The sequence below is a fragment of the Megascapheus bottae genome, chromosome 14 (genome assembly GCF_031878675.1).
Source record: "Megascapheus bottae isolate mThoBot1 chromosome 14, mThoBot2.hap1, whole genome shotgun sequence".
In the NCBI taxonomy this organism is placed as follows: Eukaryota; Metazoa; Chordata; class Mammalia; order Rodentia; family Geomyidae; genus Megascapheus; species Megascapheus bottae.
This window is the reverse complement of record NC_143522.1, coordinates 45,132,948-45,149,675: the sequence shown is the minus strand read 5'-3', so window position 1 is coordinate 45,149,675 and position 16,728 is coordinate 45,132,948. Positions and strand designations below refer to the sequence as shown.

General features: G+C 41.5%; 1 protein-coding gene across 2 annotated transcripts; it reads left to right on the top strand.

Annotated features, from left to right (window-relative positions):
• Positions 1–1,967: 1,967 nt before the first annotated feature.
• On the top strand, positions 1,968–15,222 carry Gemin2 (gem nuclear organelle associated protein 2). Of its 2 annotated transcripts, XM_090345123.1 has the most exons (10): positions 1,969–2,151; positions 2,453–2,537; positions 3,958–4,047; positions 4,330–4,389; positions 6,584–6,697; positions 7,376–7,420; positions 9,438–9,506; positions 9,790–9,900; positions 10,668–10,726; positions 14,726–15,222. In XM_090345123.1, exons 1-10 carry the CDS (start codon positions 2,015–2,017, stop codon positions 14,763–14,765), a joined length of 810 nt encoding a protein of 269 aa, XP_090201249.1. In that variant the 5' UTR covers positions 1,969–2,014; the 3' UTR covers positions 14,766–15,222. The 2 variants fall into 2 exon arrangements, with proteins under 2 accessions (XP_090201250.1, XP_090201249.1); XM_090345124.1 differs by lacking the exon at positions 7,376–7,420 and having other exon boundaries at positions 1,968–2,151.
• The last annotated feature ends 1,506 nt before the right edge of the window (positions 15,223–16,728 follow it).

Sequence of the window (16,728 nt, the reverse complement as noted above, 5' to 3'; positions counted from 1 at the left end):
CACAGAGACTTTTCTGCCCAGACTGGCTCCGAACCTCAATCCTCAGATCTCAAACCAGCTGAGTAGCTAGGATTACTGGCGTGAGCCACTTGCACTCAGCTCCCAAGAGACTCTTATCTCCAGTCAACCACCAAAAAGTTAGCGTGAAACTGGCTCAAGTAGAAGAGCAGTAGCCCCAGTGCTGGCACGAAAATAAATAAGAATAATTATTCTCATAACAATTACAGAATTCTAAACTTGACTTCAGTAATCAAATTAATGACCAGCCTTCTACGTGATAAATGAAAGCATGGAGGAAAGATTAAAAGGAATAGACACTTGGCACATGCTAGTGACTCATTCCTATAATCCTAGGTACTCAGGAAACTGAGATATGAGGATCATAGTAGCAGACCAGGCAGGAAAGACTGTGAGTCTCTTAGTGCCAATTAACCATCAAAAGACAAAAGAGGATAGCTGGGTGCCATTGGCTCACACCTGTAATCCTAGCTACTCAGGAGGCTGAGATCTGAGGATCATGGTTCAAAGCCAGCCTGAGTACCAAAGTCCATGAGACTCCTATCTCCAATTAACCAGCAGAAAAACTGGGAATGGGGCTGTGGCTTAATGTAGTAGAGTGCTAGCCTTGAGCTGAAGAGCTCAGGGAGAGCAAGCACCCAGGCCCAGAGTTCAAGGCCTAAGACTGACAAAAAAAAAGAAAAGAAAAGAAAAGAAAAAGAGGAGCTGTGGCTCCAATGGTAGAGCTCTACCCTTGAGTAATAAAATTTGAAGACAGCACCCTGGGCCTTGAGTTCAAGCCAAAAGACATTAAGCTTAAATAATGAAACCAGGATTGTGGTCTAGTGGTAGAGTGCTTGCCTCGCATGCACAAAGCCCTAGGTTTGATTCTTTGGTACCACATATATATATATATATAAAAAAAAAAAAAACTGGAAATGGCACTGTGGCTCAAGTGGCAGAGCACTAACCTTGAGCAACAAGTGTCCAAAGATAATACCCAGGCCTTGAGTTCAGTCCCCAAGACTGGCAAAAAAAAAAAAAAAAAAAAAAGTTAGAAAACAAAGGAAAGAAATGTAAAAGATGACCCTGATTTTTACTTTTACAATAAAAGAGTAGAAAGTTTTGTTTGCAATTCCTCGAATAATCTAAACCTTATCTCGATTTTCTGACATCAAGTCAGCTACCTCACCTCATTGTGGATGTCCATCCCAGAAGCAATAAACACCATTCTCAAATAGGATCCAAAAATCGCTATGTATATGAGTGTGGCCGAAAAGGATGGTGCCGGGCGAGTCATCGATTGGAATTCCAGAAAAGGCAGTGCACTGGTAAGGGGGAGAGAAACTTTCCCCTGTCAGGCCTGCCAGAGAAGACATTTGTAATGCCCAAGGAGAGAATTAAATAAAATGCCTGCACAGTTGTTGTCTTTCTTCTTTTTAAAATAACCAGAAGCGCCACACATAGGAGCTGTGAGATGCACTTAAACCACAACACTCACCTGTGTCTTCCCTGCACCAACAGCCTTTAATAAAAGCATGCCTGAAGGGCTGGGAATGCGGCTTTGTAGCAGACGCTTGCCTTGCATGCGTGAGGCCCTGGGTTCACTTCTTCAGCACCACATACATAGAAAAGGTCAGAACTGGTGCTGTGGCTCAAGTGGTAGAGTGCTAAGACTTGAGCAAAAAGAAGCTCAGGGACAAGAGCCAGGCCCTGAGTTCAAACCCCACGACCAACCAAAGGGAAGAAAAAAAGAACAGTAACCTCAGAAGGTAGAACAGAAGGTACTAAAACCCAGAAGGTCTTTCAGAACCGCTTCTACCCCAATTAAACTTACAGGAAGCATACCATTGGAGCCTTAGACTTGGCTCAAGCCGCAGGTCTGAGCATGCGCAGCCACGCCCCCTCACCCAGAGCTGCGGAGCTCCGCACAAAGCGGGAAGGTGTCCACTTGTGCGCCTGCGCCACGGCCGGCCTTACGCGCATGCGCTAGTCGGGATCCACCGGATTGAAGACCATGGCGTGGGTCCCCACGGAGTCTGCAGTGGAAGAGTTGATGCCCCGGCTGCTGCCGGTGGAACCCTGCGACTTGACGGAAGGTTTTGACCCTTCGGTACCTCCCAGGACGCCTCAGGAATACCTGAGGCGGGTCCAGTGAGTGATTTGGCTCAGTGCGGGCGGGGTTTGAACTCTGCGACCGTGCGTTAAAGACCCGCGCGTGTTCCGGTCCGTGGCTCTCGCGAGGCCTTGGCGGGGCCGGGGCTCCGGGCGTGCAGCGGAAGGCGGGCGGGTTTGACCGCCGGGCGTGGGATGCGAGCTCACGGGCGAGACGTCCAAGCCAGAGGCTGGCAGGCCTGTGTTTGGAGGTCTGAGTCGGTTTCCCATCTCGCCGTCCACTAACGCCGAACTTCCCTTGTACCGATGCACTGTCGTCCATTGGTCACTTCGTTTGTAGGATCGAAGCTGCTCAGTGCCCAGACGTTGTGGTAGCGCAGATTGACCCGAAGAAGTTGAAAAGGAAGCCAAGTGTGAATATTTCTGTGAGTTGTGTTTATTTCCGCCGTGACCTGCATCCCCACACTCTTCAGTTAGCCAAGGGCGTCAGTGCTGCGTAGGTGGGATTTGATTACCAGGGTAGACGTGTGGTCTTACTGTTTTTCCAGGGGGGACATTTGCCTCCTACGTGATCTTCAGTAACTGGTATTTGTGGAAACTTGCACATCTTAATTTAGGAACATGAGTCAATCCTACGAAGTCTTTATAAAAAATAAGCTTTTTTTCTGATTCTACCTTGATAAGTAATTAATTATTGGGCTGGTGACTGCTTATCGAAGTTTGTTATGGTATGGTTTTAAGAACGGAAAGCCAAATGCCTTAATACCTTTCTTAGCTACTTGCACACTGGACATTTTCACTCATTTATGGAGCAGACTTTCTATTATTGCAAGGAGATCTTGCGAAGCAGAAAGAGATAAGACAGAAAAGATTCCTGCACTTGTAGAGTTAATGCTGCCTTGAAGAACACAGAAAGCAAATAAATAATTCCAGAGAGTATTGGCCATGGTGAAAATAAACACAGAATGATCTGTAAATAATAGGGAGAACTGTTTTATATAGGGTAATCACAGAAGATTACTCTGAAGGTTCTTTTTACCCTGAGATCAGAGGAAAGTACCATTAATGCCGGGCATGGTGGCTCACATCTGTAATCCTTGCTACTCAGGAGGCTGAGATCTGAGGATCACAGTTCAAAGCCAGCCTGGGCACAAAAGGACCTGAGACTTTTAGCTCCAATTAACCTCTAGAAAATGAGAAATAAGGGTTGGCTCAAAGGTAGGGCTGTTAGCCTTGAGCTGAAGAGCTCGGGAATAGTGCTCAGGCTGAGTTCAAGCCCCATGACCACACAACAAAATAAATAAATAGAAAGCATTAATATTTTGGGGGGTATATTTTGTCCATTCTCAAATTCTTTATTTTGGATATAGCTTTCTTTTTGTTTGTTTTGCAATTACAGAAAAATAGGTCTAGATTCTATTTTCAAAGTTAACATCATTTTGATTTCTAGGTAAATAGTAAAGTGAAATGCTTGCTTTTTTTCCCTTTTTTGGTACCAATACCAGAGCTTGAACTCGGGATTCTACTCTTGCACACCTGCATTTCCAACTTTTGGGTGGTTAATTCAGAGATAAAAGTCTCAGACTTTCCAGCCCTGGCTAGCATTGAACTGCATTCCTCAGATCTTCGCCTTCTGAGTAGCGAGGAATATTGGCCTGAGCCATCAACACCTGGTCTTTGTTTTGTGCATTTGTGAACATTTTTTTAGTGTTGAGACGTTATCTTTCACTTTATCATTTACTTTGTCATTTGCCCTTTATCTTATTTCTGTGTTTGTTCTGCCTATGCATGCGATTTCTGTTACAACATTAACATTGAGACTGACATTTGTGAGCTGATTTCCAGCTTTCAGGATGCCAGCCTGCCCCTGAAGGTTATTCCCCAACACTTCAGTGGCAACAGCAGCAGGTGGCACAGTTTTCAAGTGTTCGACAGGTAAGTGCTAAAGTTCTTCAGATGAAACCTTCAGTTTCTGTTCTTAGACAATAATGAAAATGCATGATCCTCATGTATACAGAACATTTGTGAATCAACTTGGCAAATTATTATGATCATTAGTCAAATTATATAGTTTCTAGTATGTTTTCCAAGTTGTAGGGTGGCTGAAATTTGCATAGAAATTGGCTTTTCTTTTGATACTCATCCTCTGAAGACTAATTTTCTAAATTACTCTAAATAGTCTACATTTTCTAAATAGTCTAAATTTTCTTCCTTTAGAGTGTGAACAAGCATAGAAGTCACTGGAAAGCACAGCAGTTGGATAGTAATGTGACTATGGTATGTAAGTTTCTCTATGTATACCTACATGAACTAGTCCATATTTACCTTCAGTCTTTATTCATTTACTCAGGCATATTATTTTCTCCTTCCTTCTTCCCGTTCTCCCCCTCTTTCTTCCCAATCCAGGAGCTTAAACTCAGGGCCTGGGTACTGTCCTTGAGCTTTTTTTGCTCAAGGCTAACACTTTATCATTTGAGCTATAATACCACTTCCAGCTTTTTTCTGTTTATGTGGTACTGAGGAATCAAACTCAGGGCTTCATGCATGCTAGGCAAGCACTCTACCACTAAGCCACATCCCCAGCCCTATTTTAATTTTAATTTTTTTTTTTTTTTTTTTTTTGGCCAGTCCTGGGCTTGAGCTAAGGGCCTGAGCACTGTCCTTAGACTTTCTCAAGGATAGGGCTCTACCACTTGAGCCTCAGCACCACTTCCAGCTGTTTTCTATGTATGTGGCACCGAGGAATTGAACCCAGGTCTTCGTGCATGCTAGGCAAGCACTCTACCACTAGGCCAAACTCTGGCCCCCTATTTTCATTTTAATAAGACCAATTCTAGTATAATAGTAGGTTAAACAGAGTCTGTAGTGTGGGTGGTTACTATTACAACTGTTTTAATTCACCATACCTTGGGGAAACGGTGAAAGAAATCAAAATGATCAACTAAATAAGAAGGGTAAATTATTCATGAAGCCAAGGGTTAATGTCTCAAAATATCTAATATAATCTTCCTGAATTCTGTCTTTACAACTTCCAAGGAGCCAGATACCAGTGTTTTACACCTGTAATCATAGCTTTGCAGGAGGCCAAGATCTGAGGATTACAGTTCTAAGCTAGCCCAGGCAGGAAAATCCTTCAGACTCTTATCTTCAGTTAACAACCAAGAAACTGGAAGTGCTATGGCTCAAGTGGTAGAGTGCTAGCCTTGAGCAAAAAAAGCTCAGAGACTGTACCTAAGCCTTGAGTTCAAGCACTAAGACACCAAAAAAAAGAAAGAAAGATCTAAAAAACAAAAAGCTTTACTAGTCCCAGCCTCTTTGAATGTACTAATAGTTTTCAGTGGCAAATATTCTCATTGCAGTGCTCTATTGTCCCCAAGTAAATATTCTCTGGAGAATTTTTCTTATTTACTTAGTTTGATAAGTAAGTTATGCCTTGTCTTGTTTATTCAGGATTCTTCTAGACTGTTGTTTTTTATGAAATACATTATTGGCTAGGAGTTTGCTTAGTAGAGTGCTTGCCTAGCACACATGAAACCCTACATTCGAATCCTTGTGGGCCATGGGGCTTGAACTCTGGGCCTGGGCACTGTCCCCAAGCTCTTCAGCTCAAGGCTACCGTCCTACCCCTTGAGCCAAGGACCACTTCCAGTTTTCTAGTGGTTAATTGGAGATAAGAGTATCACTGTCTTTAGTGCCCAGGCTGGCTTTGAACCAAGATCCTCAGATCTAAACCTCCTGTGTAGCTAGGATTACAGGCATGAGCCACTGTGCCCCACTGTTTTACTCTTTTTATACATACAGCTATTTCCACCATGTTCTTCATCTTCATTTACCTTCCCCTTTCTTTGGTATCTCCTTTCCCAGCAGAATCGTTTTTACTTTCCTGTCTTTCCTAATGAAAGCTATTGATCTTCAGGGTAGGAAACGCATTCTTATTGCATCCAAATGTCCCCTAATAAAGATATCAGTTTAAATTTAGAGCAGGTATCAGCTGCTCATGACTATAATCTTAGCTACTCAAGAGGCAGTTCGGAGCAAGCTTGGTCTGGAAAGTACATGAAACTCTTAGCTCCAATAATCACCAAAATGGTCAGAATTGGAGCTGTGGCTCAAGTAGTAGTGCAGATCGTCAGCCTTGAGCAAAGCTATTCACAGACAGTGCCTGAGTCCAGAAGTCCCCAGGACTGACCAAAAAAATAAATAAAGTTTATGGCTCATATAATTTTAATTGCTTTCTTAATGGCCCTGTTTCCCATTGTAGTCATAGCCTGAGTTACAGAGGTGAGCACTTCCACAAAGGAATCCTGGGACGCAGGTCTGCCTCTGACTGACACTATATCTTTGTGTTGAGGTGTGGGAACATGAGAATGCTCACTTCTTTCTATGTTCAGTATAAAATAAATACATGTCTGTATCCAAGTAATTTATATAAATACAATATTGTAAAACAAGTAATTTTTTTTCCTTTCAGCCAAAATCCGAAGATGAAGAAGGCTGGAAAAAATTTTGTCTGGGTGAAAGGTTATGTGCTAAAGGGGCTATTGGACCAACCGCAAATGAAAATCCTGGAATTGATTATGTACAAGTAAGTGATGAGTGCATAACACACAAAAACATTCTCATTCTGGTACACCAGTAGTGTAAGGGGATCAGCATACTTCAACTTGGGACAGATATGAGCCACAGCCTATTTTTGTACATCTCATGAGTTAAGAACAGTTTTTAAGCTAGGCACTGGTGGCTTACACCTGTAAACCTAGCTAATCCAAGAGGCTGAGATCTGAGGATCACAGTTCAAAGCCAGCCAGAGCAAGAAAGTCTTATGAGACTCTTACCTCCAATTAACCACCAGGATATCAGAAGTGGCACTGTGGCTCAATGTGGTAAAGCAATAGCTTTGAGCTGAAGGGCTCGGGAACAGCTCCTAGGCCCAGAGTTCAATCCCCACGACTGCAAAAAAAAAAAAAAAATTATGGAAAGGAATGTACTATTTTGAGAACAAAATCAAGTCTTGGACTGAGTATGTGACCTAGTGTTTGATTGCTTGACTAGCATGCATGAAGCCTGGGTTTGATTTCTCAGTACCACATAAGCAGAAAAGGCAGTAGTTCTGTGGCTCAAGTGGTAGAGTCCTAGCCTTGAGCAAAAACTCAGGAACAGTGCCTAGGCCTCGAGTTCAAGCCCCAAGGCTAGCAAAAAAAAAAAAAAAAAAAAGCTCTTCCTTATAATTCAAATTAGTAATTCTCAGTCTTTTTTCTTTCAGATTGGCTTTCCTCCCTTGCTTAGTATTGTAAGCAGAATGAATCAGGTAAACATTCTTACAATGTTGTGGAAGTATTTGAGTATATTAAGTGTATGAAGTGAATACCTATGGTATGCAGGATGTTGTGCTGGGGACCTCAAGGTTCATATTTAATTCTTGCTATGTCTCCATGTAGGGACTTATTAATAATGTTTTTAAGCCTGAGATTCTGAAACTTACATTAAATATTACTTCCAGATTGTCATTACTTTTATGTATGTAAGTGTGCGCACACACTACTAATAGGCTTGAACTCGGGGCCTCACTTTCTGAGCTTTTTTTCTCAAGGCTAGTGCTCTACCACCCAAGCCATAGATCTACTTTGTGGTTTTGGTGGCTAATAATGAGTCTCAGACTTTTCTGTTGATTGGCTTCAAACCTCCATCCTCAGATCTCAGCCTCCAGAAGAGGATTATAGAATTACCTTTCTGTAGCTAAGTTTTCTTAGATTTATACTTTGATCTGAATTGGAAAATGATCTTTATGCAAAGATTAGTTTTTTCTCTTTTGTGCCAGCCTTAGGACTTGAATGCCGGACCAAGGTGCAGTCCTGAGCTTTAGTGCTCAAGGCTCTCGTGTTCTCTCACTTTAAGCCACAGACACTTGCAGCTTTTGGTGGTTAATTGCAGATAACAATCTCACAGTTTTCAGCCAGGAGTTTGGCCAAGTGGTAAGAGTGCTTACCTAGCATGCACAAAGACTTGGGTTCAATTTGGTTACCACATAGAAAAAGCCAAAAGTGGTGCTGTGGCTCAAGTGGTAGAGCTCTGACAGTGCTCAGGCCCTGAGTTCAAGCCCCAGGTCTGGCAAAAAAAAAAAAAAAGAAAGAAAAGAAAAAAAAAATCTTTTCTGCCTGGGCTGGCTCAAACCTTTGATCCTCAGACTTCAGCCTCTTGAGTAGCTAGGATTATAAGATTATAGGCATGAGCCACTAGCACCTGATTTTTTAAAATTAATTTACTTTATATTGTTATTATAGAGGTGAGGTACAGAGGATTCCATAAGTCAGGTAATGCATATATTCCTTTCACGCAATGTCGTCTCTTTCCTCGCTCTCTCCCAGTCTCTCCCTCCCATCTCCATCATGAATTGCATCTGTTCACTTTCATCAATGTCAGTGAGCTCCACTACTGTACTTTTTCACCCTTTTTCCCTCAAGTCCTGAGCCCTCCCCTAACCCTTCCAAAGATGTCCATTTGAATACACCATATATAAGGTAATAAAAGAATCACCAAAAATAAAAACTAAAAATGTCTCGTTTCCATATCCTTTTTGTTGTTGTTGTTTGCCAGTCTTGGGGCTTGAACTCAGGGAACTCGGAACTGTCCTTGAGCTTTCTCAAGGCTAGGGCTCTACCACTTGAGCCACAATACCACTTCCAGCTTTTTCTGTGTATGTGGTATGAGGGATGTGCTTGCATGCTAGGCAAGCACTCCACCACTAGGCCACATTCCTGGCCCCTCCGTACCTTATCTGTATATTATTTTATATAATATGCAGAAGCACTTAAGCCTTGTGCTTTGTGTTTCTCTCCTAAGGGTATTCTCTTTTAGTCTCACTGTGTGTGAATATCTATAGAGTCCTGTATCCCAGTGTATTTTAGATTTAATTTGTGCATATCAGAGATATGCCTGGCCAGACTGTTAAGAGTATGAACTTTCTAGGTGATATTAATCGAGATTTACTTATAACCTGACTTCTGGAACTGAAATACCTTTATAAAGTTACTTATATTTTTAAGTGTGAAGTTTCTCAGTAGCTATACCATAAATTAAGTTATTACAAACTAAATTCTAGGATTTAAACCAAAGCCTTAATTGACACTTAAAAGTGGAAGATTGTTTCTCTTAAAAGCCTCTTCCTGCTAATGAGCTAATGAAGTTACTAAGTAGGGCCATGGTTTTCTTTGATGTAAAAATCATCAGGGTTGCTATCTAACTTTCTGGAACACTTGTCAAGTGCCTTTTTTTTACTAATACAATTCTTCGGCATCTCCGCCCCCCTCTCCCTTTCTCTCTTTTAGGCAACAGTAACAAGTGTGTTGGAATATCTGAGCAATTGGTTTGGAGAAAGAGACTTCACTCCAGAGTTGGTAGTATTGTATCTTTTAGTTCTCTTAACTTGGGAAAAATTATGTATACAGCTGTAATAAGAATCTCAAAAATGACCCATTTGGGAGTCAGGGAATATTGTGCCTATTGTGACAAGATATGAGAAACGTTACTTGGCTCTCCAGGTGATTCTGTGTTGTCCATATCGTACCATAGTTAAATGTCCTGTGAACTTATTCATAGCAATAGCTAGGCACAACCTTAGACATGTAGATAAACAAGTCAATAGCTATCTAATGACCACTTTTGAATTTTTTTCTTTAGGGGAGGTGGCTTTATGCTTTGTTGGCTTGCCTTGAAAAACCATTGTTACCTGAGGCTCACTCACTCATTCGGCAGCTGGCAAGAAGGTGTTCTGAAGTGAGACTCTTAGTGGTAAGTTGCTCCTCACTGTTTCAGATTGAAAACATCCACCAGTGTGTATAGTGCAATATGTTCTTAGTTGAAATTAGGGGTCACAAAAACAAAGATTCCAACATTCAGCTAAAGAAGCCTAAGGTAGGCAGATGAGATCTAAAATGACTATACTCTAGACTTTTCATTGTTCCCCTTTTGATTTCCATCCCTATCTCAGTCCATTTGGATTTTTCCATTCGAGGGACTGAATCAGGGATTGGGGCCCTCACATATGCTTTAGGCAAGCCTAGCACAGCTAGTAGGGAAGTACCGGGATCACTTTGTAACTCCTTACCCTCCACGCAGCTAATCTCAGAAATAATCTTGGTTTTGTTTTGTTTTTTGTCAATCTTGGGACTTGAACTCTGTCTGGGCCTGGGCACTGTCCCTAATGTCTTCAGTTCAAGACTAGTGCTCTACTCCTTGAGCCACAGAGCCACTTCCAATTTTCTGGTGGTTAATTGGAGTTGAGAGTCTCACAGACTTTTGTGCCTGGGCTAACTTTGAACCTCCATCCTCAGATCTCCGCCTCCTGAGTGGCTAGTAGCTATAAGCTTACGCCACCAGTACCAGCTTCAGATAATCTTAAATGTTTCTTGTGCAGTCTTTAACTCTGACTTTTCTCCTCTTTTTTAGAGAGTTCTTTTTTCCACATCATAATGATTGTCTCAAATAAAATTTTTATGTTCAATAGAATTAAAATGATACTTACTTTAAAAATAGCTTTTTGTTTTTGTTTTTTCCAGGACAGCAAAGATGATGAAAGAGTTCCTGCTTTGAACTTATTAATCTGCTTGGTTAGCAGGTATAGTTAAGTAATCTTGAACTTCTTGTGTATTTAACAAGATACATGTTTAATTTTGTTGCATTTGTATTTTTTAATTAATCTTTTCTTTACTTAAATTGATTCTCATTTTTATCTATTATAGATTTAATAGTTTAGATCTAAGTTCCACTTGGAAAATTTCTTAAAATTTTGGCATATTGTAAATAAAGCACATATATTTACTTCACATCTTTGTGAACATGTTTTTGTTCCACTGGTCAGAGTATATACTAATATCATCTTTAGCATGTATGTAATTAAATAATCTTATGTCTGTCTTTCTTAAACAAGACACATTTTTCCAAAACACATACATATTGAACGTTTGGTTTCGTGGGTTTTTTGTTGTTGTTGTTTTGTGTTTGGTTTTGTGGGGGGGTTTGTCAGTATAGGGCTTGAACTCAGGTCCTGGGCTCTGTTCCACTTAAGGCAAGCATTCTACCGCCTTGAGCCACAGCACCACTTCCAGTTTCCTGGTGGTCAATTGGAGATTAGAGTCACCGACTTTCTGTGACTGGGCTGGCTTTGATCTGTGGTCCTCAGATCTCAGCCTCCTTAGCAGCTAGGATTACAGCTGTGAGCTATCAGCACCCCCACTGAACATCTAGTTTCAATAGTTTTGTTAACATATACTGGATACTTCGTGCCAAGTTCTGTTTTTTTTTGTTTTTCATAATACCCATTTCTTCCTTACATGGAAAGTATGATATCAGTTTATAGATGAGGAAAACAAGACATAGAGAGATAAATAGCTTTTCTACTTTTCTGCTGTCCCAGAGCTAGCAAATGGGACAGCTGGCAGCCAAACCCAGACCACTTACCTCCCAGCTATACTGAGGTTTTGTTGTTTTTTTGTTATTAGTAATTGAATTCAAAGCTCTACCACTTGAGCCACACTCTCAATTGCAGAAGCCAAACTAAAACTAATACCTACCTCTTCTGTACTTAGTATTTTTTAAGTTTTATTTATTTATGATTTAAATTTATTTTATTGGTCATGGAGCTTGAACTTGGCCTGGCCGCCGTCCTTGAGCTTTTCAGCTTAAGGCTACCACCCTACCCTTGAACTATGCCTCACTTCCCGTTTTCTAGAGATTAATTAAGAGATAAGTCTCAGGTCCTTTTGTGCCAGGGCTAGCTTTCTACCTTGATCCTCAGATCTCAGCCTCCTGAGTAGGATTACAGGTGTGAGTCACCATGCCCAGCTTACTTCCTGTTGTGATAATATATAGAGGTTGAATACATTTCTGTTTTGTTTTTGTTGGTCATGGAGCTTCGACTCCAGGCCTGGGCATTGTCCCTGAGCTCTTCAGCTCAAGGCTACCACCCTATTCTTGAGCCAAGCCCCACTTCCAGTTCTCTACTGGTTAATTGGAAATGAGTCTCTGCCTTTAGTGCTGAGGTTGGCTTTGAACAGAGATCCTCAGATCTCAGCCTCCTATGTAGCTAGGATTACCAGCATGAGCCACCATACCCAGCTGAGTACATTTCTTTTTGCACAGTGTCATCCACTTCCCTCACTTTAACCCAGTTTGGCTTTTTTATTTTGTTTTTTGTTTTTTTCAGTCTTAGGGCTTGAACTCAGGGCCTGGGCACTGTCCCTGAGCTTCTTTTACTCAAGACTAGCACTCTACCACTTGATCCACAGCACTACTTGCAGCTTTTTCTGTTTATGTGGTGCTAAGGAATCAAACCCAAGGCTTCATGTATGCAAGGCAAACTTTCTACCACTAAGCCATATTCCTAGCCCACCAGATTAAAAAATCATAAAAATAGGATTCTGGACTGCAGAAGATTCTGAAGCTATAGGTTTCACTGAGGCTCTGCAGTGACAGGCAAGAGAGTTGCAGTTGGAGGCCACCTGGGGTTAGGTTTATTGCAAATAAATAAACTTAAAGAAATAAGACTTATAGGAGATTGTAGCAGAGTTGAAGAAAGGTCTTTTTTTTTTTTTAATAGTAGCTTTAACATAAGTATCAGATACTGCTTCAAGTCTCCTGTTTTCTTATTCATATGGGTACCTTTAAGGAAATATCTGCTGATTACTTTGTATGCTTCTTATGGAGATTTTCAGACTTTTACAAATGTGATAAAACTAAAGCCCTAAATCCACTCATCACCCAATAGTCATTAATCATTTTTCAACTGTTATTGACTTCAACAGGGTGTATTAATTCTATAATATGTGATGCCTAACCCATGTTTCATATCCTCCAACCATTCTGAAAATGTTTTTTAAAAGGTTCGGCTGGGAGTTTGGCCTAGTGGTAGAGTGCTTGCCTAGCATGCACGAAGACCCGGGTTCTATTCCTTGGCACCACATACATAGAAAAAAGCTGGAAGTGGTGCTGAGGCTCAAATGGTAGAGCTCTAGCCTTTAGAAAGTCCAAGGACAGTGCTCAGGCCCGGAGCTCAAGCCCAGGACTGGCAAAAAAAAAAAAAAAAAAAGGTTTTTAGCCAGAGGCTGGAAGTTTGGCCTAGTGGTAGAGTGCTTGCCTTGCATGCACGAAGACCCGGGTTCTATTCCTCGGTACCACATACATAGAAAAAAGCGGGAAGTGGTGCTGAAGCTCAAGTGATAGAGCTCTAGCCTTGCTTGAGAAAGTCCAAGGACAGTGCTCAGGCCCTGAGCTCAAGCCCGGGGCTGGCAAAAAAAAGTTTTTAGCCAGATGGTGGCTCATGCCTGTAATCCTAGCTACTGAGAAGGGTGAGTTCTGAGGATTAAGGTTCAAAGCCAGCCCGGGCACTAAGGACCTGACACTCATCTCCAATTAACTTCTAGAAAACAGGAAGTGGTGCTGTGGCTCAAGAGTAGGGTGGTAGCCTTGAGTTGAAGAGCTCAGGTACAGCACTCAGGCCAAGTTCAAGCCCCCATGACCCACAAGAAAAAGAAGAAGAAAAAAGTTTTTAAACATACATTTTCTCTCTGTAGAATTTCCAATTTAATATTTTCAACATAACGAGTTACAATGAGTGCAAAAAGTAAAACCATGCATCTGTGATAAAACCTTAAGGCCGGACACTAGTGGCTCACACCTGTAATCCTAGCTACTCAGGAGCCTGTGATCTAAGGATCATAGTTCGAAGCCAACCCCCAACAAGAAAATGGGAGAGACTCTCCAATGAAATGTTCAGGAAAAGCTAGAAGTAGATCTGTGGCTCAAGTGGTTCAGCAGTATCCCTGAGCTAAAAGCAGCTCAGGGATAGTGGCCAGGCCCCATACCACAAAAAATGGAAAACTATATGTCTTCTGTGTGGGTGAAAAGAGCAGAGGAAGGAGGAGCCGGGATGCTGCTCCTACGCTGTTTTTGCTCAAGGCTAGTGTTCTACCACTTGAGACACAGCTCCACTTCCAACTTTTTGGATAGGTTATTGGAAATGAGGCTGAACATTTCTGCCGAAGTGGATTCCAACCTTAGTCATCAGACTTCAGCCAGCAGAGTAGTTAGGATTAGAGGTGTGTGCCACTAGTGCCTATCTTTGAGACTGTGTCTCACTGTTTTGCCTGAGCTAACCAGGAACTAGTCCTCTGGACCCTGTCTCCCAAGTAGGTGGGATTACAGATGTCATTACGCCCAGCTCCTCATCCATTGTTTAGGAATAACCTCCTTCTGTATAGATACCCTATCATTTATTCAATCAGTCTTATTAAAAATACATTTGGAAGCCAGGCTCAGTGGCTCACGCCTGTAATCTTAGCTACTCAGGAGGCTGAGATCTGTCTGGATTCAAAGCCAGACTGGACAGTGAGACTCTTATCTCCAATTAATCACTGGAAAACCAGAAGTAGTGATGTGGCTCAAGGGATAGGGCAGTAGCCTTGAGCTGAAGAGCTCAGGGACAGCACCCAGGCCCAGAGTTCAAGCCCCACAACCTACAAAAAAAAAAAAAAAAATTGAGTTGTTTGTGGTCTTTGGCTGATACAAGCAGTGCTATAATTAATATGTTTGTGCATACTTTGGTTTTTCTTTTCACTAGGTATTTTGACCAGCGTGATTTAGCTGACGAGCCATCTTGATATTGCTGATCTCTCAGTGATAGAAGGTAATTCTGCCAAAGACAGCCTAAGATTGAGGACGTGTTGGTAATTCAAGTACAGATTGCATCACTTCTTCAGCAATGTGAAGGGGTTTCATCTTCACCATGAAGCTCAAGTGTATGCTCAGGATGTAGATTGGCTGAAATGGGTGGAAAATTCCACCTGGTAGTCAGTGAACTATTGCTTTCTGCAGTCATATGCATTTGAAACTCATATGCATTTATCCTCAAAGCAGCCTGCACAAGAACTTTACAATGAAGTTTTATAGAGGTCCTTGGTGCTGCTTCATTGTTTAAACTTTTTTTAAAAAATGTGTTTGGGTTATTCATATTTTGAACAAAATAAACCACAATGATTGCCCTAAAAAATTACAATTAAAATATATTTTGAATGCAAATTTATTCAAAAACTAATTAAATGATCTTCAAATTTAACACTTTTAAAGGTCCTTTTTTTGTTTAAAGGCTTCTGCAAGCAAATCATTTGACTCTGATAGGTCAAGGGTTTAACTTTTCTGTCAAATCTATCTCACAATTTATACTTTTTCCTTTAATAACAGAAGGTACAAGCAATAATAGTAGGAGTGTACTTTTTTCATAGGACACCAAGTCTATAAAGAACTGGACAGCCTGGGAAGGTAGTTTAGTATAGAGTGGTTGCCTAGCATGCATGAAGCCCTGGGTTTGATTCCTCAGTACCACATAAACAGAAAAGGCTGGAAGTGGTGCTATGGCTCAAATGGTAGAGTGCTAGCCTTGAGCAAAAGCTCAAGGACAGTGACCCAGGAGTTCAAGCCCCAGGAATGGCAAAAAAAAAAAAAAAAAAAAAAAATTGGCCATTAACACTGGATTAACACTGGTTTAAGGTCTCAGCGATATCCAGGTGTCTGCCATTTCCTTTAGTTCTTTTCTCATGGAAGCAAGATTACTGCTTCAGTTTGGGTATCATGGTCCATACTAGTCCAGGCTTGCTCTTGAACTTTGTTTTTTTTATGACCAGTCTTGGGGCCTATGCACTAACCTTGAGCTTCTTTTTCTCAAGGCTAGCAGTCTACCACTTGAACCATAGCACCACTTCTAGCTTTTTATATGGTACCAAGGAGTCAAACCCAGGGCTTCATGCATCCCAGGCAAACACTCTACCACTAAGTCACACTCTCAGCCCCCCATGCTATATTTTCTTTGTCCATTCACTACTACCCACCTACTTATTTCCCAGCTTAGTTATTGTATGTTACAGTGAACAGGGAGGGATCTCTTTAAGATCTTAGTTTCACTTCTTTTTCATCTGAATGCTGTTTCATCTTGACAATAGAGCTAGCTATTCCTACAAAAGACCACCCCTAACTGTCCACTTGGAGCTTGTATATTTTGGGGACACAAGAATTTTTTTTTTTAATTGATCCTGGGGCTTGAGCTCTGGGCCAAGACACTGTCTGAATTTCTTTGTGCTCAAGGCTGGTGCTCTGCCACTTGAGTAACAGCACCCATCGACCTTACTATGTCAGCCACAAGGGCTTAGGAGACGAGTCTTTTTGTTTTTTGGGGTTTTTTTTTTGCCAGTTTTGGGCTTGAGCTCAGGGCCTGAGCACTGTCCTTGGATTTTTCTCAAGGCTAGAGCTCTACCACTTGAGCCTCAGCACCACTTCTGGCTTTTTCTATGTACATGGTACCAAGGAATCGAACCCTGGTCTTTGTGCATGATAGGCAGGTACTCTACCACTAGGCCAAACTCCTGGCCCTGGAGTCTATTTTTATATGGAGTTTACAAAATCTATCTCAGGACTAGGGCCTGTATGTCAGTGATTGCAGGCAACAACCTAAACACCTTTAACATATTCAAGACAAGGTTTGAGTTCCAGCTTACAACTAGCTGGATCAGAGCTATCAAGGAAATTTTCCTTGATGTGTTTGTCTCACAGTGGAGAAAATGGGGATCATGC

Coding starts and splice junctions, on each gene's coding strand:
- Gemin2 (XM_090345123.1), top strand. CDS start 2,015: ATGGCGTGGGTCCCCACGGAGTCTGCAGTGGAAGAGTTGATGCCCCGG. Junction 2,538..3,957: donor AGCCAAGTGTGAATATTTCT/GTGAGTTGTGTT, acceptor GCTGATTTCCAG/CTTTCAGGATGCCAGCCTGC. Junction 10,727..14,725: donor TTAATCTGCTTGGTTAGCAG/GTATAGTTAAGT, acceptor TCTTTTCACTAG/GTATTTTGACCAGCGTGATT.